The following is a 26,402-nucleotide window of genomic DNA, read 5'->3' as shown; positions in this document are numbered from 1 at the left end:
TGAAAATGGGTAGTCTTAGATTCCTGCTTAATAAAGTTCTAATTCCTCATTCAGATTGTAGAACTTACCTTCTTCATCAGAATACACTGATGTCAGAAGAATAAAATTAGCTTATTTCAAATAAGCTTGCCTAGAGAGAGCCCTGAACATATTTCCACTCTGCTAATACCTCACACACAAAAAAAAATTAGGCCTCATCTAGGTCCCTCATTTTAGTGTCCAAGAAACTGCAGTCTAACCTAATTGACATATTTCTCACATTCCTCATCTAATACTGCATACATAAAGGGACTTTAAATGTTTAAAGCAGTTCACAACTGTCAAGCCGAACTTTAAAATTAAAGGGGCATGAAACCTATTTATGTTTTTAAAGGGATACTAACCCCAAATTTTTTTTTTCATGATTCAGATAGAGCATGCAATTTTAAGCAATATTCCAATTTACTCCTATTATCAATTTTTCTTTGTTCTCATGTTATCTTATCTGATTTGACAAAGCAGTAATAAAAGGTTAGGAGCCGGCCCATTTTTAGTTCAGCACCTCGGTAGCGCTTGCTGATTGGTTTGCTACATTTAGCCACAAATCAGCAAGTACTACCAAGGTGCTGAACAAAAAATGGTCCGGCTCTAAAGCTTACAGTACTGCTTTTTCAAATCAAGATAACATAAGAACAAAGAAAAAATTGATAATAGGAGTAAATTAGAAAGGTGCTTAAAATATCATGCTCTATCTGAATCATGAAAGAAAAAAAAAATGGGTTTAGTATCCCTTTAATGATTCGGTTAGAGAATACAATTTTAACCAACTTTCCAATTACTTATTTCATGTAATTTGCTTCATTCTCTTTTTTACCCTTTGTTGAAGAAGCAGCAATGCACTACTGGGAGCTAGGTGAATGCACTGGGTGAGCCAATAACATGAGGCATATATGTGCAGCCAATTGGAAAGTTGTTTACAATCACATGATCTATTTGAATCACGAAAGAAAAAAATTGTCCCTTTAAGGTTGAATGAACATTAGAGGGTAAGTGATTATATTGTTGGTTTAAGAATTGCCAGTAGGTTGGGTAAATATTCAATATATTCAGTACTTTATTAAATCTACATTTAGGACTACATTTGACTAAATTCTCTTGGAGCAGGTACAGATACTCCATCTATGTAACACACAATTATATCTATTAAAAAAACAATCACCTAGATTTAGAGTTCTGCGTTAGCCGTCAAAAGCAGCGTTAAGGGGTCCTAACGCTACTTTTGGCCGCCTGCTGGTATTTAGAGTCAGGCAGGAAAGGGTCTAACGCTCACTTCCTCACCGCGACTCCAGGCTACCGCAGATCCCCTTACGCCAATTGCGTATCCTATCTTTTCAATGGGATCTGCCTAACGCCGGTATTTGGAGTCTTGGGAGAAGTGAGCGGTAGACCCTCTACCGACAAGACTCCTACCGCCAAAAAAAGTAAGTAGTTAAGAGCTTTATGGGCTAACGCCGGAATATAAAGCTCTTACCTACTGTGCTACAAAGTAAACTAACACCCATAAACTACCTATGTACCCCTAAACCGAGGCCCCCCCACATCGCCGCCACTCTAATAAAAATGTTTAACCCCTAATCTGCCGACCGGATACCGCCGCCACCTACATTATACCTATAAACCCCTAATCTGCTGCCCCTAACATCGCCGACCCCTATATTATATTTATTACCCCCTAATCTGCCCCCCCATGTCGCCGCTACCTTACCTACACTTATTAACCCCTAATCTGCCGACCGGACCTCGCCGCCACTATAATAAATGTATTAACCCCTAAACCGCCGCACTCCCGCCTCACAAACACTATAATAAATGTTATTAACCCCTAATCTGCCCTCCCTAACATCGCCACCACCTACCAACAATTATTAACCCCTAATCTCCTGCCCGCACCGTCGCCACTACTATAATAAAGTTATTAACCCCTAAACCTAACTCTAACCCCCCCTAACATAAATATAATTTAAATGAAACGAAATAATATTCCTAAAATTAACTAAATTAATCCTATTTAAAACTAAATACTTACCTATAAAATAAACCCTAATATAGCTACAATATAACTAATAGTTACATTGTAGCTATTTTAGGATTTATATTTATTTACAGGCAACTTTGTATTTATTTTAACTAGGTACAATAGCTATTAAATAGTTAATAACAGCCAATCGGAATTGAAGGGACGCCATCTTGGATGACGTCCCTTAAAGGAACCTTCATTCGTCGGGAAGTCGTCGGTTGAAGAGGATGGCTCCGCGTCGGCTCCTTCGAAGATGGCTCCACTCCGGTCCAGATGGATGAAGATTGAAGACGCCGCATGGATGAACACTTCTACTGGATGGAGGACCTCTTCTTGCCCCGCTTGTATGAAGATTTCTACCGGATCAAGGACTTCCTCTGCGCACCTTGGATGAAGAATTCGGCTCGGCTGGGTGAAGACGTCTCAGGGTAGGATGATCTTCAGGGGGTTAGAGACAGGTTTTTTAAGGGGGGTTTGGGTGGGTTAGAGAAGGGGTATGTGGGTTGTAATGTTGGGGGGGTATTGTATTTTTATTTTCAGGTAAAAGAGCTGATTACTTTGGGGCAATGCCCCGCAAAAAGCCCTTTTAAGGGCTGGTAATAGAGCTGATTACTTTGGTAGTTTAGAATAGGGTAGGGCATTTTTTTATTTTGGGGGGATTTTTTATTTTATTAGGGGGCTTAGATTAGGTGTAATTAGTTTAAACTTCTTGTAATTCTTTTTTAATTTTTGTAATTTAGTTGTTTTTTTTGTATTATAGAATAGTTTATTTTATTGTATTTTAAGTTAGCTAATTGTAGGTCATTTATTTAATTAATTTAATGATAGTGTAGTGTTAGGTGTATTTGTAACTTAAGTTAGGATTTATTTTACAGGTAATTTTGTACTTATTTTAACTAGGTAGCTATTAAATAGTTATTAACTATTTAATAGCTATTGTACCTAGTTAAAATAAATACAAAGTTGCCTGTAAAATAAATATAAATCCTAAAATAGCTACAATGTAACTATTAGTTATATTGTAGCTATATTAGGGTTTATTTTATAGGTAAGTAGTTTTAAATAGGATTAATTTAGTTAATTTTAGGAATATTATTTCGTTTCATTTAAATTATATTTATGTTAGGGGGGTTAGGGTTAGGGTTAGAGTTAGGTTTAGGGGTTAATAACTTTATTATAGTAGCAGCGATGGTGCGGGCGGGAGATTAGGGGTTAATAATTGTAGGTAGGTGGCGGCTATGTTAGGGAGGGCAGATTAGGGGTTAATAACATTTATTATAGTGTTTGCGAGGTGGGAGTGTGGCGGTTTAGGGGTTAATACATTTATTATAGTGGCGGCGAGGTCCGGTCGGCAGATTAGGGGTTAATAAGTGTAGGTAAGGTAGCAGTGACGTTGGGGGGGCAGATTAGGGGGTAATAAATATAATATAGGGGTCGGCGGTGTTAGAGGCAGCAGATTAGGGGTTCATAGGGATAATGTAGGTTGCGGCGGTGTCCGGAGCGGCAGATTAGGGGTTAACAGTATAATGCAGGTGTCAGCGATAGCGGGGGCAGCAGATTAGGGGTTAATAAGTGTAAGGTTAGAGGTGGTTAGACTCGGGGTTCATGTTAGGGTGTTAGGTGCAGACTTAGAGAGTGTTTCCCCATAGGAAACAATGGGGCTGCGTTAGGAGCTGAATGCTGCTTTTTTGCAGGTGTTAGTTTTTTTTAAGCCCAAACTGCCCCATTGTTTCCTATGGGGATATCGTGCACGAGCACGTTTTTCCAGCTTACCGCTACCGTAAGCAACACTGGTATTGAGGGTTGATGTGGAGCTAAATTCTGCTCAACGCTCCCTTTTCTGAGCCTAACGCAGCCACTCAGACAACTCTAAATACCAGCGTTGTCTTAAGGGTGCGCTGGGGAAAAAAGCAGCGTTAGCTACGCGGGTCTTTACCGACAAAACTCTAAATCTAGCGGAATGTATTTATTTTTTACTATTTATACGCTTATTATTATTTTATGATTAATTCCCAGGATGTTACTTATTCCTTTCATTATTTAGTCAAATATGGAGTGAGCACCCTTGCTTTATTTTCCATGCAAACTTTAGGAGATTTTGGTAAAAACAAAATAGAATTAATTAATGACCCAAAAAATGTATTTGGTGATTCCAGCAAAGAATACAATTTTTTTAAAGTTTCCAATTTATTTCTATTTTACAATTTGCTTCATTCTCATTGTATTCTTTGTTGAAGAGATACATGGCTAGGTGTCTGGACCACTTCATGGCAGAAAAAAAGTGCTGCCAGATAGTGCTCTTGCAAATGGATACGATTCTTGCAAAACTGCTGCCATATAGTGCTCCACAAACGTGCATTCTCCTGAGCTTAAAGGGAACCAATTTTCATATAACTGCATGTAATAGACACTACTATAAAGAATAAGATGCACAGATACTTATATAAAAATCCAGTATAAAATGGTTTAAAAACTTACTTAGAAGCTTCCAGTTTAGCTCTGTTTAAAAGGTAACTGGAACACCCACTGCAAGTGGGAAATAGCAGAAACCCCCTCCCCCTTCCTTTGCATATGAAAAGACCCTTTACACAAACAGGAGCAAGCTGGAGTAGGTATACGTCGGTATTCTCCTAAAACTTTGGGGCTTGGTTAGGAGTCTGAAAAGCAGAGCAATTTTATTTAAAAACTAAGCAAAACTATGCACTTAAAAAAACAAAAAAACGTTATGGGCTATATATATATATATATATATATATATAGATAATCTACAAAACATTTATGCAAAGAAAAAACAAATATATAATGTCCCTTTAAGCTCCTGCTTTCCAACAAAAGATACTAAGAGAACAAAGAAAGTTCTATAAAAGTTAAAATAAGTAAATTAGAAAGTTCTTTAAAATGGCATGCTCTATCTGAATCATGAGAGAAAAATCATTTTAGTGCCAGATACTCTTTTCTACATGCTAAATATATTATGAGTAAGTATGCAAAGTATATCAGTGTTATAGCTGCACTAGAAGCTATAAAAGTATGACATATTTTGGGGGCGTGTCCGTACAGCGTCCATGAAAGGACGCATTTTCAAGAGCTCCAGAGGGACATCTGAAAATCCGCCGATTATCGGAACATAATGACAGCATCCACAAGATATTTTACCAAATAATACTCCTTCCTACAGTAAGGAACATTTTGTGACCTTAATTACTGTCCACGTGATACTGGGGCTGTGAATCGGACGTTTCAGGCCTAGGGCGGCGGCTTCCTTATAGGCAGCGACCCCCCCCAAGGGACTCGGGGTTTTCGTTCACACAACCTATAAATCTTAATTACCATCTGGATCTACAAACATATACTGCACAGCGATATTCAGCAAAACTACAATTCCTAGCAGCAATGGACGACCAAACTCCCCTGTGTCAAACAGATAGGCAACATCTGAAAGTAATGAGACTTTTACAACCACTACATGATAAAGCCCTTTCAGCAGCTGCCTTGGAGCAGTTGATAACAACCAATCCTATACTTATAATAGCCGCTGGACCCTGAAGGGAGATCCCCCTGCGAGGCAACAAGAAGCCGATAGAGTGGAGACCGTCCTCCCCCTCACACCACAGCACATTCCATAGCCAGGAGGAAGAACCAGCATTAATCAGGCTGACCTAGGAGAAAGCACTTAAATATCTGTCCCTGCGGGCGGCGCTGAAGTACTCCAGCATGGCAGAATGGGGACATGTAAAAATCCTCTCACAGTTCCTGGGACTAGATCTTGGTGATATCTTTAAGAAAGACGAGAAGGTTGCAGTAATGCCGGGTGTCCTAGAGGGGGAAGCTCTCTACAGAACCTCATGGAGCCCTGACTGGAGACGCCACAACTGTTCTTCCTAAACGGTACGTTTGAGAGGTGCTTGCCCACGATTACAAACCCTGACAGAATAGAAACTGTCAGGGAGGGATCAATTCCGCTTACTCATATAACCCTCCAACTACTTGGGACTACCAACACTAAAAGGGGCTCCACACCTGATCAGGGACCTCTATGGAACCTGCAGAAAGAGACATTTGAAATACAACATGGCCCTACTCCTAATGCGGAACCCCCATAACACCCAGCAAATTACAATAATTCATTTTAGACTGTTACATACATGGATGGCTTTGTTAGAGGACTTTTATTCCTGATTCATTGGTTACTGTTATATGTTCATAGTGGTCTTGGTATTATTAGTTCATATTCCTGTAATATGTTAACATGAAAATTGATCAGACAATAGTTTCGTTGGGGATAAAAAAAATTCTTCAATGGCAATATTAAAGATGTAGGGACTATATTATTTCTATAAGTAAGGCCCAATATGTTGCCCGTGGTTAGCGGCCGAGAGCGCGGGTACAATTTTCATTTACTACATCTTTCATGGGGCACTCCTATAAACCATCTGACTCATTTCATTTAAAAACCCATTTTCTATCCAAACCTCTTATGTCAATTTGGGTTAAATATCTATGCCTTTATGGGTCATTAGGCTCTCTATAATAAATACAGACTTTAGGGTGGCTCTCATTAATAGAGACTATCAAAGTTAGGATGTTATAAAAATAGCTTATCTGTATAATATATTAGACTCCTTGAGGTCTCCTCTAAGTTCTGACACAGGGTATATGTTATAGCACGTATCAGGATCAAAATAGTTTACTTTATGCTCAGTCTACTGTTTATTGTTTACATAGTGCAGTATAATGTTTAAGTGAAGATGATGTATGGAGGAGGAGTAACCTTATACAATACTATTCTACAACTGTTTAACTATATTCTTGTTTAAGGTTAATACTGATATGATTTGAAAACATGTGGTTCCTGAACACCCTTGTATAAACTACCCCCATGATGAGAAAAAGCATTCCAGTTCAGGTCCAACAGTGGCCTACCTCAAACTATACAAGGGGTCTTAATTAAAGAAAAAAAAGAGGACTGTTTATATAGCTTAATTTCTCCTGATGTTCAACAAAATCCTTCTGTGTTGATATGAAATTACATCTTATATTGTTCATCTGTATCTGTAAACATGTTTTGATTGTCCTCAATTAAAATAGTTGTTAATGTTAATGACAAATGTGCATTAAAAGTACAATATGTTTTTTGTAAAAGAAATAAACTGTCACAGGTAAAGAGAAAGGACAATATTTATGAAAAATTATTATGGATCCTTCATTTTTTATTTTTTTTAAAGATTTTAAAATGTCTCCTACAACCTGGAGATGATGGAGTATTGTAAGGCTGCTGCTATAAATGATTACATAAAGTAAGCCAAAGACACATGGATTCACAATAAATTTGCATTTTGGAAATCTCTCGGCATTGAAGAATATTATGGACGGAGCTACAGAAAATTACCTAAATGTGCATAAAAAATTAAGACAATATGGAAAAACATTTTATTATTACACAATTGCCTGCATATACAGTAACTATGTTTTAACCCCTTTGCAGGGGTTGAATAATAAAAGTAATCTCCAGAGTAACACACATTTTGGGCCAAATTACGAGTGTAGTGCGAACATTTGCGCGCAAGCGATAAGAGGTTTATTGTGGGTGTTTGTGCTCGTCAGGCTTACTGCTGGTATTACAAGTTGAATGTAAACACGATCGCTTGAGTGCAACATAACAAAGTACAGTTATACTCATAATAACACAATGTAATAAAATAATTTAAAAAAAAAAAAATTCACAAAAAATTTATAAGGGATCAAAGATATGAGGTGTTAGAAAATAAAAGGCAGGCAAATGGCTTTAACATAGACATAAATACCTAGACATGTCTAAAGATGTACATTTATATATATATATATATATATATATGTGTGTACATATGTATTTATATGCCCATATATGCATTTACAGACATATTACGCTGCTTACGCTGCATCCAGGTGGATTCCGAAAATGGCAGGGTGGTGAAAGAATCCACCTGGATGCAGCTTTTGCTCTCTCTCCCCCCTCTCTTTTGCTCTCTCTCTCCCCCCTCTCTTTTGCTCTCTCTCTCTCCCCCCTCTCTTTTGCTATCCCTTTCCCCCTCTCTTTTGCTCTCTCTCCCCCCTCTCTTTTGCTCTCTCTCTCCCCTCTATTTTGCTCTCTCTCCCATCTCTTTTGCTCTCTCTCCCCACCTCTCTTTTGCTCTCTCTCTCCCTACCTCTCTTTTGCTCTCTCTCCCCCCTATCTTTTGCTCTCTCTCCCCTCTATCTTTTGCTCTCGCTCCCCTCCTCTCTTTTGCTCTCGCTCCCCTCCTCTCTTTTGATCTCTCCCCCTCTCTTTTGCTCTCTCCCCTCTCTCTTTTGATCTCTCCCCCTCTCTTTTGCTCTTTCTCCCCCCACTATTTTGCTCTCTCTCGCCCCTCTCTTTTGCTCTCCCTTCCCCCTATATTTTGCTCTCTCTCTCCCCTCTCATTTGCTCTCTTTCCCCTCTCAGTCTGTGTTGTTAATAAAAAAAAATTGAACTACAGAAAAAAATAAACAAATAAAACCTAATCCCTATGAAAATAAAAAAGCCCCCCAAAATAAAAACACCCCCTAATCTAATGCTAAACTACCAATAGCCCTTAAAAGGGCTTTTTGCGGGGCATTGCCCTAAGTTAAACAGCTCTTTTGCAGTTACCAAAAATTCTAAGCCCCCCCTAACAGTAAAACCCACCAACCACCAAAACCCCCAAAATAAATAAACCTAACACTAAAAAAAACTAAACTATTCATTGCCCTGAAAAGGGCATTTGTATGAGCATTGCCCTTAAAACAGAATTCAGCTCTTTTGCTGCCCATCCCTAATCTAAAAAAAAAAATATAAAAAGTCGAACCCCCAAAAATTAAACCTAAATTTAAATTAAGCTAAAATTACAGAAAATAAAAAAATCTAATATTACAGAAAATAAAAAAACAAATTACCAAAGTTTACTAAATTAAACCTACTCCCTATGAAAATAAAAAGCCCCCTGAAAATAAAAAAAACCCTAATCTAAGAATAAACAGCCAGATGCCCTTAAAAGGGCTTTTTGTAGGGCATTGCCCCAAGATAAACAGCTCTTTAAAAGAAGAAAAAAGTCTAAATCCCCCCCTAACAGTAAACCCCCACCCACCAAACCCCCAAAAATAAAAGAACCTAATACTAAAAAACCTAAACTACCCATTGCCCTGAAAAGGGCAATTGTTTGGGCATTGCCCTTAAAAGGGCTGCCCATCCCTAATCTAAATAAAACCAACCCCCCCCCCCCCCCCAAAAAAAAACCTTAAAAAACCTAAGTCTAATCCCCAGGTTGGTACTCACCGTTCCTGAAGTCTGGCGGAGAAGGTCCTGTTCCAGGCGGTGAAGTTTTCTTCAAAGCGGCAACCTCTTCTATCTTCTTCGAGGAACAATCCAGCGTGGGGCGGAGCTGAAGACCGATGACCATGGAGCTGAAGACCGGAGACCCTGGAACTGAAGACTGGCAACCCTGGAACTGGGTTAGCGCACATGAGAATATGCAATCAGGTTTGCACGAGAGTATGGTGTTTTTTTCCACTTTTTTTGCTCCATTGACTTCTATGGAGGAGCAGGTTATGGTGCATGCAATATTCTAACTTTGGCTTTTTACGCTCGTCGGTTAAGTGTACGGACAAAAACAGTTTACTTTCAACTCATAATACGAGCTCAACATGATGCGCACAAAAAATGTTCTTCTAGTGCAGTTATTGCTTGAGCAGGAGCGTTAATTAGTGATCCACTTGTAATCTGGCCTTTGTGAGCTAATGACAAGAGACAGTAGTGCATTGCTGCTCCTGAGCCTACCTAGGGATGCTTTTCATCAAAGGCTACCAAGAGAACAAATACAATTTTATAACAGAAGTATATTTTAATGTCTTTTAAAATTGCATGTTCTATTTGTACCTTGTAAGTTTCATTTTGAGATTCATGTAAAAAATAAAAATCTATAGACAGAAAGACGTCATATTTTATATACGGTTAGACATCGCCAAATCTAAAATTCCAAAATCCAGAATTATTTGAAAATTCAAAAACTTTTTTATTCATAATTTAAAAAAAAAAAAAAATCTTAAAAACTGCCATTTTCCCCCATAACTAAGTCACTAACGTCTCTGCCTGAATCTTTTTTTTTTGTGTGTGCTCTAAATAACTATTACTTTTCGGTTTGCAGTACTATCTTTATGATGGCACTATGCATACAAAAGTAATACAATGATATAAAACTACATTTAGGTTACTTGTATAAGCTGTATTATGACTTTTTAATATTGCCTAAATGGCATAAGAAATTGTTGTTTAGCTTGATCCCATTTTACACATGCAAATATACAAATATTCCAAAATTCTAACTATTATGAAATCCAAACCTTTTCCGGTCCCAAGCACTTTGGATACAGGGTTTCCTACATGTATAACAGTTTATACATTTTACTTGTAGATAAACAATATGCTTGTAATAATGTAGAATATAAGAGGGCATCATGTTAAACATGATCTTCAGCAACGACCCAACATAACATTTATTTTATCACATACAAGCTCCTCAGTAGTTGATTACTCAGCATTTGTTAAAGTTATAAAAATCTACTCACCTGCAAGAGTGCTGAGTCGGACAGCCAAGGTAGCAAATTCCTGAGACTTCTTATAATTTCCCTGGCTTATAAGAAGCTGAGTGAGTTTATGATACAGTCGTAACTGGGTCTCATTATCCTGGAGTTTCTTGGCTAGTGGGAGAGCACCTTCCTGAAATCAAAGGTTTGATCATTTCTGATGCATCCAATTTGTAAGCAATGAAATACAAATGAAAGCTTCCCTTTACCTGAACATCAACTTAGCTGCCTTGCTAACATACTGTATTATAGGTATAAGAGAAAAAAACATATATACAGGCAGTTCCCGGGTTACAGACATCCGACTTAAGTACAACTCGTACTTACAAACGGAGAAAATAGAGCTTTATCACCAATCCTTCTTTCCAGGATAACCCAAAATACTCAAAATCAAATTGTCACAAGGAGAGAAACAAACAGACTTTTCCCTATGCTATTCAATACTAAAAAAATGTTTGGCTAGAGTTTCACCTAAAAAAAGTGCCTGTTCCAACTTACATACAAATTCAACTTAAGAACAAACCTTTACATTATACATTTTCATGATACAGAGCATGTCATTTTAACAACTTGACCTTTTTATTTTTGTATCATTTCATTAAAACTTTGAAACTTAGAACCTTTTAATGAGAGTATACTGAGAAGTGAGTGTGTCTTGAGCACTATATGACAGCACTGTTTGCAACAATGTTTGTAACAATTATGCATATAGTGCTCAAAATAGATTTGCACACATTTACCTCAGGAACTATGGTTTATTAAGTTTTAATACGGAGGAGTCTGCCTCTTACTTCTACGGAAGCATATACATATGCAATCATTTTATAAGTGACTTTTGTTCCTACATCCATCCGTTCGAGTTCTTGGTGTGATCCACACTGGTGCACCCTTGGCCGGACGCTAAGAGATCGGAGAGTACATCCGCACAGACTCAGAAGAAACCCCTCAGCCACCCCTGATACGGGACAAGTATCCAGTGAGCTGACTACTGTGATTGTCAGCCTGCCTGTTTGCACTTTCACAAGTGCCATCTCAATTGTGAGTTTTATTTTTATCACTTCTCAGTACATTTGTTTACGGAGTTCACTATGAGGCGCCCCTTTCTTTTTTTTATTTAGATTATCACGGGGAACCGAGATCATTCTCCACAAGTGGAGCTGCCTTGTACCGTCTTGAAATTGGATTTCTATTACCACAGATCATCATAGTGGAACTTTTTATATACGGACTACACCCATCTAAAAGTTAAACACATTGATTGTATTGTTTATTATAACTAATAGTTGCACTTTTTATCTTTAGACATTGTTGAAACTATTTATCTTTTTTGAAACATATTCTACACAGAGTTGCAATATTGTCAAGGATTTTCATAACCTATTCATTTATTCACCCAAGTGCCTTACAGGTTTTTTCCTTTGTTTATTATTAAGAGCGCACCAACTTCCTGGGTGTTTTCACTTAGTACTATTATTAATCCCCCGCTTCCCCTATCCCCCAGTCATTCTGCCGAGGGAACAAGAAAAAGTAGGAGAAATATCAGGGTATAAAAGGTGCCAGAAGAAATAATATAAAAAGGGATCCACCCAACAAAAAAAAAAAAATACAGACGGGGTTGTGGATTCTCCCTGCCAGGAAGGAAAGGAATTTATCTGGTAAGCATAAATTATGTTTTCCTTCCATAAGGCAGGGAGAGTCCACGACTTCATACCTTACTGTTGGGAAAACTATACCCAAGCTCCAGAGGACATTGAATGAATAATGGGAGGGAACAGAAAAAAAGAGGCAGACCCTATTCTGAGAGCACCACAGCCTGCAAAACTTTTCACCCGAAAGCTGCTTCAGCCGAAGCAAACACATCAAACTTGTAAAATTTAGAAAAAAGTGTGTAAGGAGGACCAGGTAGCTGCCTTATAAATCTGATCCATTGAGGCTTCATTCTTAAAAGCCTAGGAGGAAGCCACTGCACTAGTGGAATGAGCCGTTATCCTCTCAGGAGGCTGTCGTCCCGCTGTCTCATAAGCTAAGTGGAGGACACTGCTGAACCAGAAAGATAGAGAAGTCGTAGTAGCCTTCTGCCCCTGACGCTTTCCCATATAGATGACAAACAAAGAGGAAGATTGTCTGAATTTCTTAGTAGCCTGAAGATAGAACCGCACGAACCACATCTAGATTATGAAGCAAACGTTCTTTCACTGAAGAAGGTTTAGGACACAAGGAAGGAACAACAATTTCTTGATTAATGTTACGATTGATACCACCTTAGGGAGGAACCCTACTTTAGTGCATATAACCACCTTATCAGCATGAAAAAACAGATAAGGGGATCTCATTGCAAAGCTTCCAAAGATAACAATTTAATGTCAACAGTATGCATAGGCTCAAACGGAGCCTGCTGCAAAACAATAAGAACAATATTGAGGCTCCAAGGCGGAGCCCCAGATCTAAACACAGGTCTGATCCTAGCCAGAGCCTTAACAAAGGACTGCACATCTGGAAGCTCAGCCAATCTTTTGTGCAGTAACACCGACAGGGCCGATATCTGTCCCTTCAGGGAACTAGCAGATAGGCCCTTCTCCAGTCCATCCAGGAGGAAAGCTAAAATTCTGCCAATCTTGACCTTATGTCAGGGAAAGCCACGCTCCTTACACCAGTACAAGTAAGTCCTCCACACTTTATGGTAGATACGACGAGTAACTGGCTTACGAGCTTGAACCAGAGTTTTTTTTACTAAGACTAAGTGTTCAATCTCCACGCAGTCAGCCTCAGAGATTCTAGATTTGATGAACGAAGGGACCCTGTATCAGCAGATCTCTGTGACAAGGTAACCTCCACTGAGGAGATGAGGACATCACCACCAGATCCGCAAACCATGTCCTTCACGGCAACGAAGGAGCAATCAGAATCACAGATGCTCGCTCCTGCTTGATGCGAGCCACCACATGAAGGAGAAGCGGTAATGGAGGAAAAAGATATATGAGACTGCACCTCCATGGTACTGATAGGGCATCTATCAATTCCACCTGAGGATCCCTTGACCTCGACCCATACCTGGGTAGCTGGTATTGAGGCGGGATGTCATGAGATCTATCTCCGGCATCCCCCACTCGCTGCATATCTCTGCAAACACCTCAGGGTGAAAAAACCATTCCTCTGGGTGAAAGGATTGCCTGCTGAGGAAGTCCGCCTCCCAGTTGTCCACACCCGGAATGTGGATCGCTAACAGCATACATTTGTGAGTTTCCACCCACTCTAGTATCTTAGATACTTCTCTCATCACCAAGGAACTTCTCGTTCCCCTTTGATGGTTGATATAGGCAACCGAGGTTATGTTGTCTGATTGGAATTTAATAAACTGGGACAAACGCAGAAGGAGCCAAGCCTTCAAGGCATTGAAGATTGCCCAGAGTTCCAAAATATTGATCGGAAGGGAGGACTCTTCCTGAGTCCACAGACCTTGTGCCTTCTTGGCACCTCAAACAGCTCCCCAGCTAGAAAGGCTTGGGTCCATAGTCACAATCTCCCAGGACGGTCTCAAAAAGCATGTGCCTTGGGACAGATGATCTGGATAGAGCCACCAGGAGAGCGAGTCACTCGACAGGCTGTACAGCACCTGTTGAGATAGATCTGAATGGCCGCCGTTTCATTGTCTCAGCATGCATAGTTGTAAGGGTCTTAGATGGATTCTGGCAAAAGGAATGATGTCCATGCAGGACACCATGAGTCCGATTACCTCCATACATTGAGCCACTGAGGGTCTCAAGGAGGCCTGTAGGGCAAGACATGCAGAAGTTAGCTTGCAATGTCTCTGATCTGTGAGGAATATTCTCATGGATATGGAGTCTATTATAGTTCCCAGGAAATTCACCTTTGTACTTGGAGTAAGAGAACTCTTTTCCAAGTTTATCTTCCATCCATGTGATTGAAGAAGACTGAGAAGGGACTCCAAATGTTCTCCCGCTAGACAAAAAGATGGTGCCTGTACCAAGATATCGTTCAGGTAAGGCGCTACTGCAATGCCTAATTTTCTGGCAATGGCTAGAAGAGCCCCCAGAAACATTGTAAATATCTTTAGAGCAGTAGCTAGGCCAGACGGAAGAGATATGAAGTGGAAGTTCTGATCCAGAAAAGCAAACCTCAGGAACTGAAAATGTTCCCTGTGAATCATGACGTGAAGGTATGCATGTCGTATACCTCTCTAGTCTAAGGGCTGTCACTAAATGAGTGTTTAGCAACAGATGTATATGTATGATTCTCGCAAAAGAAGATAAAAATTAGATGCTTGTAAGAATTATTCTTATATGACTTTATATGCCTTGGCTAGACAAAACCCTAACTATAGACAAATATTTAATCTGGGTTATCTAACAGATTAAATTAATAATCATATTTATCAAATATTAGTTGACATAAACTATTTATTAATCACAGAAAGATGAATACATACCCCGAGATCTGGAGGCTTATATACACATTTTAAGCCAATGAAATCAAAGCATACCATAAATGAAAAAGCTATCTTTGTATATTTAAACTTCCTTAAAAGACTTTATAATTTTGGCTGACATATAGAAAATACCATTTTAACTTGTTCATGCGCAGTGCATTAGAGTGTTAATAATACTATGTGTCTAGCTAGCAGTATAGGTGTTTTGATTGACAACAGCAACTGAATGTAAATGTCACAGTTTTAAATACATTGTCTTTAAAACACTATTTAACCCATTACTAACTAAACTGACATTTAATGTGTAATTCTTCTTTGAAATTGTATATTTTCCTAATCATGATTTTATAATTTATTCTAATCATGATTTTATAACTCCACAATGCATCCTTCAGGTCTATTGTGGTCATAAACTGTCCTTCCTGAACCAGAGGCAGGATTGACCGTATTGTTTCCAATACGGTCTAGAACGGTCCAGAAATGGACGGAAAGTCCCCTCCTTCTTTGGAACCACGAAAAGGTTTGAATAAAACCACAAACCTCTTTCTGCTGTAGGTACCAGCACAATTACTCCTAGAGAGGAGAGATCCCGTACGCAACCTAAGAAGGCAGCCTTCTTTTCTGGTCTTGTCAAAATACTGGAGAGCAGGAATCTGCCCCTGGGCGGATGAGACTTGAATCCTATCCTGTATACTTGAGATACAACCTCCAGGACCCAAGGATCCTGTACATTCTGGAACCAAGCATCTGAAAAAAGAAACAGTCTGCCCCCTACTCAATCCGATCCCAGATTGGGGGCCGCCCCTTCATGCCAATTTGTTCTCGGCAGGCTTCTTAGTCTTTTTGGACTTATTCCAGGAGTGAGCCGGCTGCCAAGTACTCTTGGGGTGCTTGGACTTGGAGGAGGACTGCTGTTGTTGCGACTTGTCAGCATGAAAGGAACGAAAATTAGACAGTTGCTGTCCCTTAGGCCTATTCTTCTTATCCTGCGGTAGGAAGGAACCTTTCCTTCCAGTAACCGTAGAGATAATGGAGTCAAACCCTGGACTGAATAAAGTCTTTCCATTGAAGGGAAGAGAAAGGAGTCTGGATTTAGAAGTCATATCCGCAGACCAAGATTTCAACCAGAGAGCTCGGCGGGCTAGAACCGCAAAGCCAGCAGCCTTTGCATTTATGCGAATAATCTGCATATTCGTGTCACAGATGAAGGAGTTAGCAATTCTCAGTGCCTTAATTCTCTCCTGAATATCCTCGAGGGGAATCTCCACCTAAATGAGCTCCGACAGAGTGTCGCACCAGTAGGTAGCTGCTCCAGCAACAATAAAAACCCCAAATGTTGAAACATCTTCCTCAGAAAAGTTTCCATTTTTTTATCCATAGGCTCTCTAAAAGAAGAACTATCCTCCAGAGGGATAGTAGTATGCTTAGCCAGCATGGAGATAGCACCATCCACCTTCGGGATAGAGCCCCATAAATCTAATTGAGTCAGTGACCGAGAATAATTTTTTAAAAGAAGATGAGGGGGAAAAAAGAAGTTCCTACTCTTTCCCATTTGTTACTAATAATGTTCGCCATCTTAACTGGCACAGGAAAAGTCAGAGGGACCTTCTTATCTTCGTAAACCCTGCCTAATTTAGGGATCTTAGGCTCCTCATGGAATGTAGCCTCTGGTACCTCCAGAGTAGATAGAACCTCCTTTAATAAAAAACACAGATGCTCAATTTTAAATCTAAAGGAGGGTTCTTCCGCTGAAGGAGGTTTAGTAACTGAAGTCTCTGACTCAGAAAGTTCACCCTCTGAAGCTACAGAGTTTAACTCCTCCTCGGATAGCTGGGATATAGTAGCTAAATCCAACAAATATTTAGATGACTCTAGGTCAGGAGAACTATTTTTAACCTTTCTCTTGCATTTGTTAGAGCGAGGTAAGGCACTCAGGGCCGCAGACACTGCCAATTGTAACTGTGCAGTAAAGTCAGCTGGAAAAAAGTCCCCTCCAGATGGAGGATTAGTTGAGGATTAGTTGAGCCTCAGGGAACTGCATGTGGAGCGGGTAATGTAATAAGGGTAGTAATTTCTCGGGACCCAGATTCCTAAGAAGTAGATGGCTCAGAAGGGCTAATAGCGCTATGAGTATTAGCAGCCTTGTCTCCCTTCTTAGACTTTAGAACAGTGTTTAGGAAAATGGAAAAAAATTGAGCAGGTGGGCAAACCACAGCCTCCTCACAATATAAACAGGAATTATTAATCAGTACAGAAGGAGCGGAACCTTCTACTGTAGTATCAGAGTACTCCATAGCTTTGTATATACCCACAGAAGGACAATCAAAGAAATGCTTTTATTTAAAAAAATGACACTTTAATACTCCCAATGGCTGGGGTACTCACCACCTCCTAGACCCAGACAGTTAACAGTGAAAACGCTCTCCTCAGGAGTGATGTTTGCAGCAGGATCTTAGGAAATGAAAGAGACCGCACCCGGTCACATGGTACGTAAGACAGGACTTTACCTGCTATGAAAAAGGGCGCAAAGCTATTATGAGCTGCGCAACACTTCAAAAACGAAAGTGAAACCTGTTTGTTCTAAGCCAAAAAACACACAGTCTATGAACCTAAAAAACTCTCACATTAAGCAGATATAAATCCCCAAACTGTTCAAATAATCTCCCTGAAGGATATTTTAAACCTTGATCCTATCGAGGTATAATGGAGCCACACTGTGACCCTGTATAGCGTTTTAAATTGTATATATAAAAACCCTCCAGGATCCATGCTGTGGAACAGGCACAGCCTCTCAAGTATGACAGTCTTGCAGCAGCCTTTCTGACATGGACTTGAGTGTGTAGCAGCAAGCAGTGAAACTCGTCAACACTGTTAGCGACAGTCTGGATGGGTTTGCAGAAAAACTTTCCCTGCATCTCCAGACTCTAACTTTTTTCAATACTCTCACTGAGAGGTAGACATGATTACTTTAAACTGCAGTCCTTTCTCGAAGGAAACATACCCATTGCAGGACTATGCAAATTTTCTGACACTTTGTTTCCACCTCCTATAGTGACGAAAGGCAAAGAATGACTGGGGGATAGGGGAAGTGGCAGGGATATTTAAGTCTTTGGCTGGGGTGTCTTTGCCTCCTCCTGGTCGCCAGGTGTTGTATTTTCCAACAGTAAGGAATGAAGTCGTGGACTCTCCCTGCCTTATGGAAAGAAATATTTTTTTGCAATTTTAGAACTTTATATTATGGTATATTAATAATTTTGTTTGCTGCTTTTTGTTAATTCTCTACTTATTACCTGAATCTTGTATGATATTTATAAAATGTAATCACAAATTATTGCAGTGCTTGTTCTCAATTTCAGGTAATTTTTACCTTATAAAAGGGCAATGCTCGCTCTCTCCTCCTGACCCCATGAAAAAACACATCACCAGCTGCTTCATATAAATACAGTGTAGTGTTTAACTGCTCTGTCTTCAGAGAGGCCTGGATGGAAGCCTTCAATAGAAAAAAAAAACAATCTATATGAGGCAAATTGCAGTCTAAAAATATGAAAACAGCTTAAACACTCCATTGCCTAAATAACTGCAACAATTAAAAACTAAATAAATGCTGAATAGAATGTTCAGCCTCAGAATAATATGCAGATGCATTTTTAAAATTATATTTGTTTAAATAAAAAATGAAAAAGTGTACAATTTTAGTGTGCATAAAACAATATGCGCCGCCATCTTATAACCTATGTTTCCTTCTCAGCTGAGGCAAGTTATAGAGAGCTTTATATATGGATCATTAGATTGTACAGCCAATAACTGTGTAAAATGCTAGATAAAATGATGTATTCAAAGCAATGATTAGCTGGAGAATAATATTAAGATGTGCTTTTAAAATTATTTTAGTTGTTTATTAAAGGTACACTCAACCAACATTTTTTCTTTCATGATTCAGATAGAGCAGACAATTTTAAGCAATTTTCTATTTTACTCCTATTATCAATTTGTCTTAGTTCTCTTGCTATCTTTTTTTAAAAAGCAGGTATTTGATGCATAGGAGCCGGCCCATTTTTGGTTGAGAACCTGGGGTATGCTTGCTTATTGGTGGGTAAATGTAAGCCTCCAATAAGCAAGCGCTATCCATGGTGCTGAACCTAAAATGGGCTGGCTGCTAAGATTTACATTCCTGCTTTTACAATAAAGATAGCAAGAGAACGAAGAAAAATGGATAATAGGAGCAAATTAGAAAGTTGCTTAAAATGCCATGCTCTATCTGAATCATGAAAGTGTCCCTTTAAATATTAGAAAAATAAAGGCTAAAGTTTTAGTGTCCATACAGCAATGGGCGCCACCATGTTGTAAACTAATTTTCTTCCACTGCTGAGGCCAACTAGGTACGGCTATAAATGGGATTAATAACAGTGGAATATAGCAGTGTTAAGTCTGGTGTTTGCGCTTTTAAGAGGAATATTAAAGGGACACTGAATCCAAATTTTTCATTTTGTGATTCAGATAGAGCATGCAATTTTAAGCAACTTTCTAATTTACTCCTATTATCAATTTGTCTTTGTTCTCTTGCTATCTTTATTTGAAAAAGAAGGCATCTAAGTTTTTTTTTTATTCAGAACTCTGGACAGCACTTTTTTTATTGGTGGATGAATGTATCCACCAATCAGCAAGGACAATCCAGGTTGTTCACCAAAAATGGACCGGCATCTAAACTTACATTCTTGCATTTCAAATAAAGATACCAAGAGAATGAAGAAAATGTGATAATAGGAGTAAATTAGAAAGTTGCTTAAAATTTCATGCTCTATCTGAATCATGAAAAAAATTGGGGTTCAGTGTCCCTTTAAGTTAAAGAAAAAGAGAGCAAATAAATAATGAAGTATAGCACAAAGCTTTATTAATTTATTTATTTTTAAAACTAAGTATAATTGAACATTTTATATTAACATCTCAAAATGTGTAATGCCCATTTAAAAAAACATATTGCCCTTAACTCCAACTTTATGTTAGGGCACATTTCTTATTTCAGCTGTGTGCAATGCTAAAATATTAGATAAATTGGAAAATCAAAATATGAAAATAGCTTAAACACAATCATGAAAATTGCTTAACTGTAATAAATGTAAAATAAAATACATTTTGGTAGGCTATATGGGGTTAAGGTATTTTTCCACTGGTGCCAAATGTTAACATGCTAAGATGTGGCATAGACCTTACATGTAGATAAATCTCAACAAGCTCATCTTCTTGCAAAAGATAGTAAAGTCTTCCAGCCTGAAGCCAACTCTCAGCTGCTTTGTCATTTTGGCCAAGATCAATGGAAATCCTTAGACTTTGCTTAGTATAATCCAGGGCTTTACGAAGAGACCTTGAATTAACAGAAATGTAATGGTTATAATGAAAAATATATTGGTAAGCACAAGATTAATTGTATTGTATTCTGCTCAGGAATGTCTACCCAGCTTGAGGTCTACTTCTGGAACCATTTCACAGCTCAATCTGCTTCTGAATGACACTTATCACAAGACTCTACTTAATTGCCACTGTTTACTCAAGCTAAACAAGTACTATATAAACATCATGGCTAAACAATATTAAAGAAGATGCATAATGAATGTCTTAATGGTAAAATATATTTAGACACATTTTTTATATTGTACTCAAACATACTGAATTAGTTCTACATAAAAAATATAAATAAATTAATACATATAAAAGTGATTTAACCAGAAGTAAACATTAACCCTTTGGCTGCTAAGTTATTTCCCACCTGAGTGCTAAGCTGGTTTTGAGCTTCTTTTTTTTTAAATATATTTATTTTTTACTTTTTTTTCCAGATCCCCAAGACTTATACAGTTGGAAAGGTTACGCACTTATCTTTCCAACGGTGGGTTTTGGGGGTCTCTAGTTGCTTAGATGCCTGAGATACAGTCTTCTAAGTAGCATGCCCCCATCTCCCTATATTTGTTCATTGTCAAAAAGTTGCGCGGTGATGTCATCACATCATTGCTCATGATGTCACTGCACGAAACGTGAAGCCCAGGTGATGCCTCTCACTATTCAAGCCAGATCGCCAGGGTGGGAATAGGTGGGAGCCCCCAGATTGCCCTCAGGGTGGGTGAGTGCTAGTAATGGCTCTGAGCCGTCGTTAGCACCTGACTGAGAAAATTTGCGATGGCTCAGAGCTTTCGTTAGCACTCAAGGGGTTAAATACCACAATGGAAAGATATATTTAGTTATCAAATGTATTAAATGTTTTAAATGGACAGCAGCTCTAATGTCTGAATGTTATACAAAAAATATAAGTACAAAAAATCTTGAAAAACGCTGAAACAGATATTTAATTTTGCACATTGTAATGCTTTGTTGAAATGAAAAGGACATGATACTCAAATATGTTTTGAGAGTTAAGAAGCTGTGGTCATCAGACCGCTGCTACTTAACCTATACGCTATAAAGTGGCATTTTTCAGTCCCCTCACAATTCTTCTTAGTTTCATTTTTTCAAGTTTTAGTTCTGTTTTTACCTGGAGGCTGCAAAATAGCTACTGCAGAGGACTGCATGTAGCCCAAGGGCTGACAGTTGAACATCCCTGGTGTAATAGATGATAAGCAAAATAAGCTAAATATTAGGAAAAACACCTGAAGGGGCAGACTAATTAACTGCAAACATTTGAATTACTTTTAGTGGGCATTAGCCATGTGCAAGTAACTGACTATAATGTATTTATATGATGCCAAACAACATGTCAACATCAAGAAGAGAAATCAGAAGTTCTTACTTGGCTGTGTTCAGCGTCTGATAGAGTTGACTCAAGGTGCTCAGCAGCTGCCCTTCCTTATCTCTGTCTTTCAATTTTTGAGCTAGCTGGACCCAGTGTTCACAGTAGGTAATATGGGATCCTGTTTCTGGTGACACTTTGCTGTAGAAACTGCACAATTCTTCGATGATGTTTAGCTGACCTAAATGATAAACAAAGTTTTTGTGTAATGTAACTTAAAAGGGACATTCAGGTGCAAACATGAATGGTAATGTTAGTTTTTGTGTTTTTTTTTCAGTTAGTTGATTTTTTGTAAAGGAAAGGTTAGTCTATTTTGGGGTAACTTAAAGGGTGTTAGTGGGTTACTTTGTGGTGGGGGCTGGGGCAGTTTAAGGATTAATAATGTAAATTACTTTGAGATGTGGGGGGTGGCGGTTTAGGAATTACTAGTGAAGGTTACTTTGTGATGTGGGGGGTGATGATTTAGGGGTTAATAATGTAGTGGGGACTTTGCTGTGGGCTATGTGGTGGTTTAGGGGTTATTATAGTAGGGGTATTATAGTGATTGGGGGTAAGTGTGAGTATGGGTGTTAGGTTTTTTCCACTTTTCTCTCTCCATTAAAGTCAACAGGAGAGTATGTTAACACGATCGCGATATTCTATGTTCTCGTCTTTGTGCGAGTCGGGTTTGCGCTCAAGCAATAACCATTTACTTTCGACTTTTAATATGAGCTCTACTCAACTCACGCAAAGAGGAGAAGTTAAGTGGTGTTAGCGTGTGAGTGGGGGAGGTAATTACCGCTCCAGTTGTAATCTAGCCCATATTGTTTTACATCACAACATTACATCATGAGAAAAGACAGACACTGCAAAAATTCAGAATGAAAAGCCGAGCTTGTAAACATTTACGGCTAGATTTAGAGTTTTGTCGGTAAAGACCCGCGTAGCTAACGCTGGCTTTTTTCTGGCCGCACCTTTAAAATAACTCTGGTATTGAGAGTCCACAGAATCGCTGCGTTAGGCTCCAAAAAAGGAGCGTAGAGCATATTTAACGCAACTTCAACTCTCGATACCAGATTTGCTTACGGACGCGGCCAGCCTCAAAAACGTGCTCGTGCACGATTCCCCCATAGGAAACAATGGGGCTGTTTGAGCTGAAAAAAAACCTAACACCTGCAAAAAAGCCGCGTTCAGCTCCTAACGCAGCCCCATTGTTTGCTATGGGGAAACACTTCCTACGTCTGCACCTAACACCCTAACATGTACCCCGAGTCTAAACACCCCTAACCTTACACTTATTAACCGCTAATCTGCCGCCGCCGCTATCGCTGACCCCTGCATATTATTTTTAACCCCTAATCTGCCGCTCCGTAAACCGCCGCTACTTACATTATCCCTATGTACCCCTAATCTGCTGCCCCTAACACCGCCGACCCCTATATTATATTTATTAACCCCAAATCTGCCCCCCACAACGTCGCCTCCACCTGCCTACACTTATTAACCCCTAATCTGCCGAGCGGACCACACCGCTATTATAATAAAGTTATTAACCCCTAATCCGCCTCACTAACCCTATAATAAATAGTATTAACCCCTAATCTGCCCTCCCTAACATCGCCGACACCTAACTTCAAACATTAACCCCTAATCTGCCGACTGGAGTTCACCGCTATTCTAATAAATGTATTAACCCCTAAAGCTAAGTCTAACCCTAACCCTAACACCCCCCTAAGTTAAATATAATTTAAATCTAACGAAATTAATTAACTCTTATTAAATAAATTATTCCTATTTAAAGCTAAATACTTACCTGTAAAATAAATCCTAATATAGCTACAATATAAATTATAATTATATTATAGCTATTTTAGGATTTATATTTATTTTACAGGTAACTTTGTATTTATTTTAACCAGGTACAATAGCTATTAAATAGTTAAGAACTATTTAATAGCTAAAATAGTTAAAATAATTACAAAATTACCTGTAAAATAAATCCTAACCTAAGTTACAATTAAACCTAACACTACACTATCAATAAATTAATTAAATAAAATACCTACAATTAAACCTAACACTACACTATCAATACATTAATTAAATACAATATCTACAAATAAATACAATGAAATAAACTAACTAAAGTACAAAAAATAAAAAAAGAACTAAGTTACAAAAAATAAAAAAATATTTACAAACATTAGAAATATATTACAACAATTTTAAACTAATTACACCTACTCTAAGCCCCCTAATAAAATAACAAAGCCTCCCAAAATAAAAAAATGCCCTACCCTATTCTAAATTACTAAAGTTCAAAGCTCTTTTACCTTACCAGCCCTGAACAGGGCCCTTTGCGGGGCATGCCCCAAGAAGTTCAGCTCTTTTGCCTGTAAAAAAAAAACATACAATACCCCCCCCAACATTACAACCCACCACCCACATACCCCTAATCTAACCCAAACCCCCCTTAAATAAACCTAACACTAAGCCCCTGAAGATCTCCCTACCTTGAGTCGTCTTCACCCAGCCGAGCCAAATTCTTCATCCAAGCGGAGCAAGAAGAGGTCCTCCATCCGGTAGAAGTCTTCATCCAAGCGGGGCAGAAGAGGTCTTCCATCCGATTGAAGTCTTCATCCAAGCGGGATCTTCTATCGTCATCCATACGGAGCGGAGCGGCAGCATCCTGAAGACCTCCGACGCGGAACATCCATCCTGGCCGACGACTGAACGACGAATGACGGTTCCTTTAAATGACGTCATCCAAGATGGCGTCCCTCGAATTCCGATTGGCTGATAGGATTCTATCAGGCAATCGGAATTAAGGTAGAAATATTCTGATTGGCTGATGGAATCAGCCAATCAGAATCAAGTTCAATCCGATTGGCTGATTGGATCAGCCAATCGGATTGAACTAGATTCTGATTGGCTGATTCCATCAGCCAATCAGAATATTCCTGCCTTAATTCCGATTGGCTGATAGAATCCTATCAGCCAATCGGAATTCGAGGGACGCCATCTTGGATGACGTCATTTAAAGGAACCGTCATTCGTCGTTCAGTCGTCGGCCAGGATGGATGTTCTGCGTCGGAGGTCTTCAGGATGCTGCCGCTCCGCTCCGGATGGATGACGATAGAAGATCCCGCTTGGATGAAGACTTCAATCGGATGGAAGACCTCTTCTGCCCCGCTTGGATGAAGACTTCTACCGGATGGAGGACCTCTTCTTGCTCCGCTTGGATGAAGAATTTGGCTCGGCTGGGTGAAGACGACTCAAGGTAGGGAGATCTTCAGGGGCTTAGTGTTAGGTTTATTTAAGGGGGGTTTGGGTTAGATTAGGGGTATGTGGGTGGTGGGTTGTAATGTTGGGGGGGGTATTGTATGTTTTTTTTTACAGGCAAAAGAGCTGAACTTCTTGGGGCATGCCCCGCAAAGGGCCCTGTTCAGGGCTGGTAAGGTAAAAGAGCTTTGAACTTTAGTAATTTAGAATAGGGTAGGGCATTTTTTTATTTTGGGGGGCTTTGTTATTTTATTAGGGGGCTTAGAGTAGGTGTAATTAGTTTAAAATTGTTGTAATATATTTCTAATGTTTGTAAATATTTTTTTATTTTTTGTAACTTAGTTCTTTTTTATTTTTTGTACTTTAGTTAGTTTATTTCATTGTATTTATTTGTAGATATTGTATTTAATTAATGTATTGATAGTGTAGTGTTAGGTTTAATTGTAGGTAATTGTAAGTATTGTATTTAATTAATTTATTGATAGTGTAGTGTTAGGTTTAATTGTAACTTAGGTTAGGATTTATTTTACAGGTAATTTTGTAATTATTTTAACTATTTTAGCTATTGTACCTGGTTAAAATAAATACAAAGTTGCCTGTAAAATAAATATAAATCCTAAAATAGCTATAATATAATTATAATTTATATTGTAGCTATATTAGGATTTATTTTACAGGTAAGTATTTAGCTTTAAATAGGAATAATTTATTTAATAAGAGTTAATTTATTTCGTTAGATTTAAATTATATTTAACTTAGGGGGATGTTAGTGTTAGGGTTAGACTTAGCTTTAGGGGTTAATAAATTTATTAGAATAGCGGTGAGCTCCGGGCAGCAGATTAGGGGTTAATGTTTGAAGTTAGGTGTCGGCGATGTTAGGGAGGGCAGATTAGGGGTTAATACTATTTATTATAGGGTTAGTGAGGCGGATTAGGGGTTAATAACTTTATTATAATAGCGGTGCGGTCCGCTCGGCAGATTAGGGGTTAATAAGTGTAGGCAGGTGGAGGCGACGTTGTGGGGGGCAGATTAGGGGTTAATAAATATAATATAGGGGTCGGCGGTGTTAGGGGCAGCAGATTAGGGGTACATAGCTATAATGTAGCTGGCGGCGGCGTGCGGACGGCAGATTAGGGGTTAATAAGTGTAGGTAGCTGGCGGCTACGTTGTGGGGGGCAGGTTAGGGGTTAATAAATATAATATAGGGGTCGGCGGTGTTAGGGGCAGCAGATTAGGGGTACATAAGG

At 38.9% G+C, this 26,402-nt stretch overlaps 1 protein-coding gene across 10 annotated transcripts in view; it reads right to left on the bottom strand.

Moving 5' to 3' along the window:
• Positions 1-26,402, bottom strand: part of SH3TC2 (SH3 domain and tetratricopeptide repeats 2) — a 297,382-nt gene that overhangs the window by 18,943 nt on the left and 252,037 nt on the right. For all 10 annotated transcript variants that reach the window (XM_053717114.1, XM_053717115.1, XM_053717120.1 and 7 more), the window contains 4 exons: positions 21,895-22,075; positions 20,331-20,481; positions 18,487-18,609; positions 10,655-10,805 (listed from right to left, as the gene is read on the bottom strand). In XM_053717114.1, coding sequence (XP_053573089.1) covers positions 10,655-10,805; positions 18,487-18,609; positions 20,331-20,481; positions 21,895-22,075 — 606 coding nt within the window. The remainder of the gene's footprint in view (positions 1-10,654; positions 10,806-18,486; positions 18,610-20,330; positions 20,482-21,894; positions 22,076-26,402) is intronic.

The sequence above is a fragment of the Bombina bombina genome, chromosome 6, assembly GCF_027579735.1.
Source record: "Bombina bombina isolate aBomBom1 chromosome 6, aBomBom1.pri, whole genome shotgun sequence".
NCBI lineage: Eukaryota > Metazoa > Chordata > Amphibia > Anura > Bombinatoridae > Bombina > Bombina bombina.
Note: the sequence above shows the minus strand (reverse complement) of the source record. Positions and strands in the feature narration are given on the sequence as shown.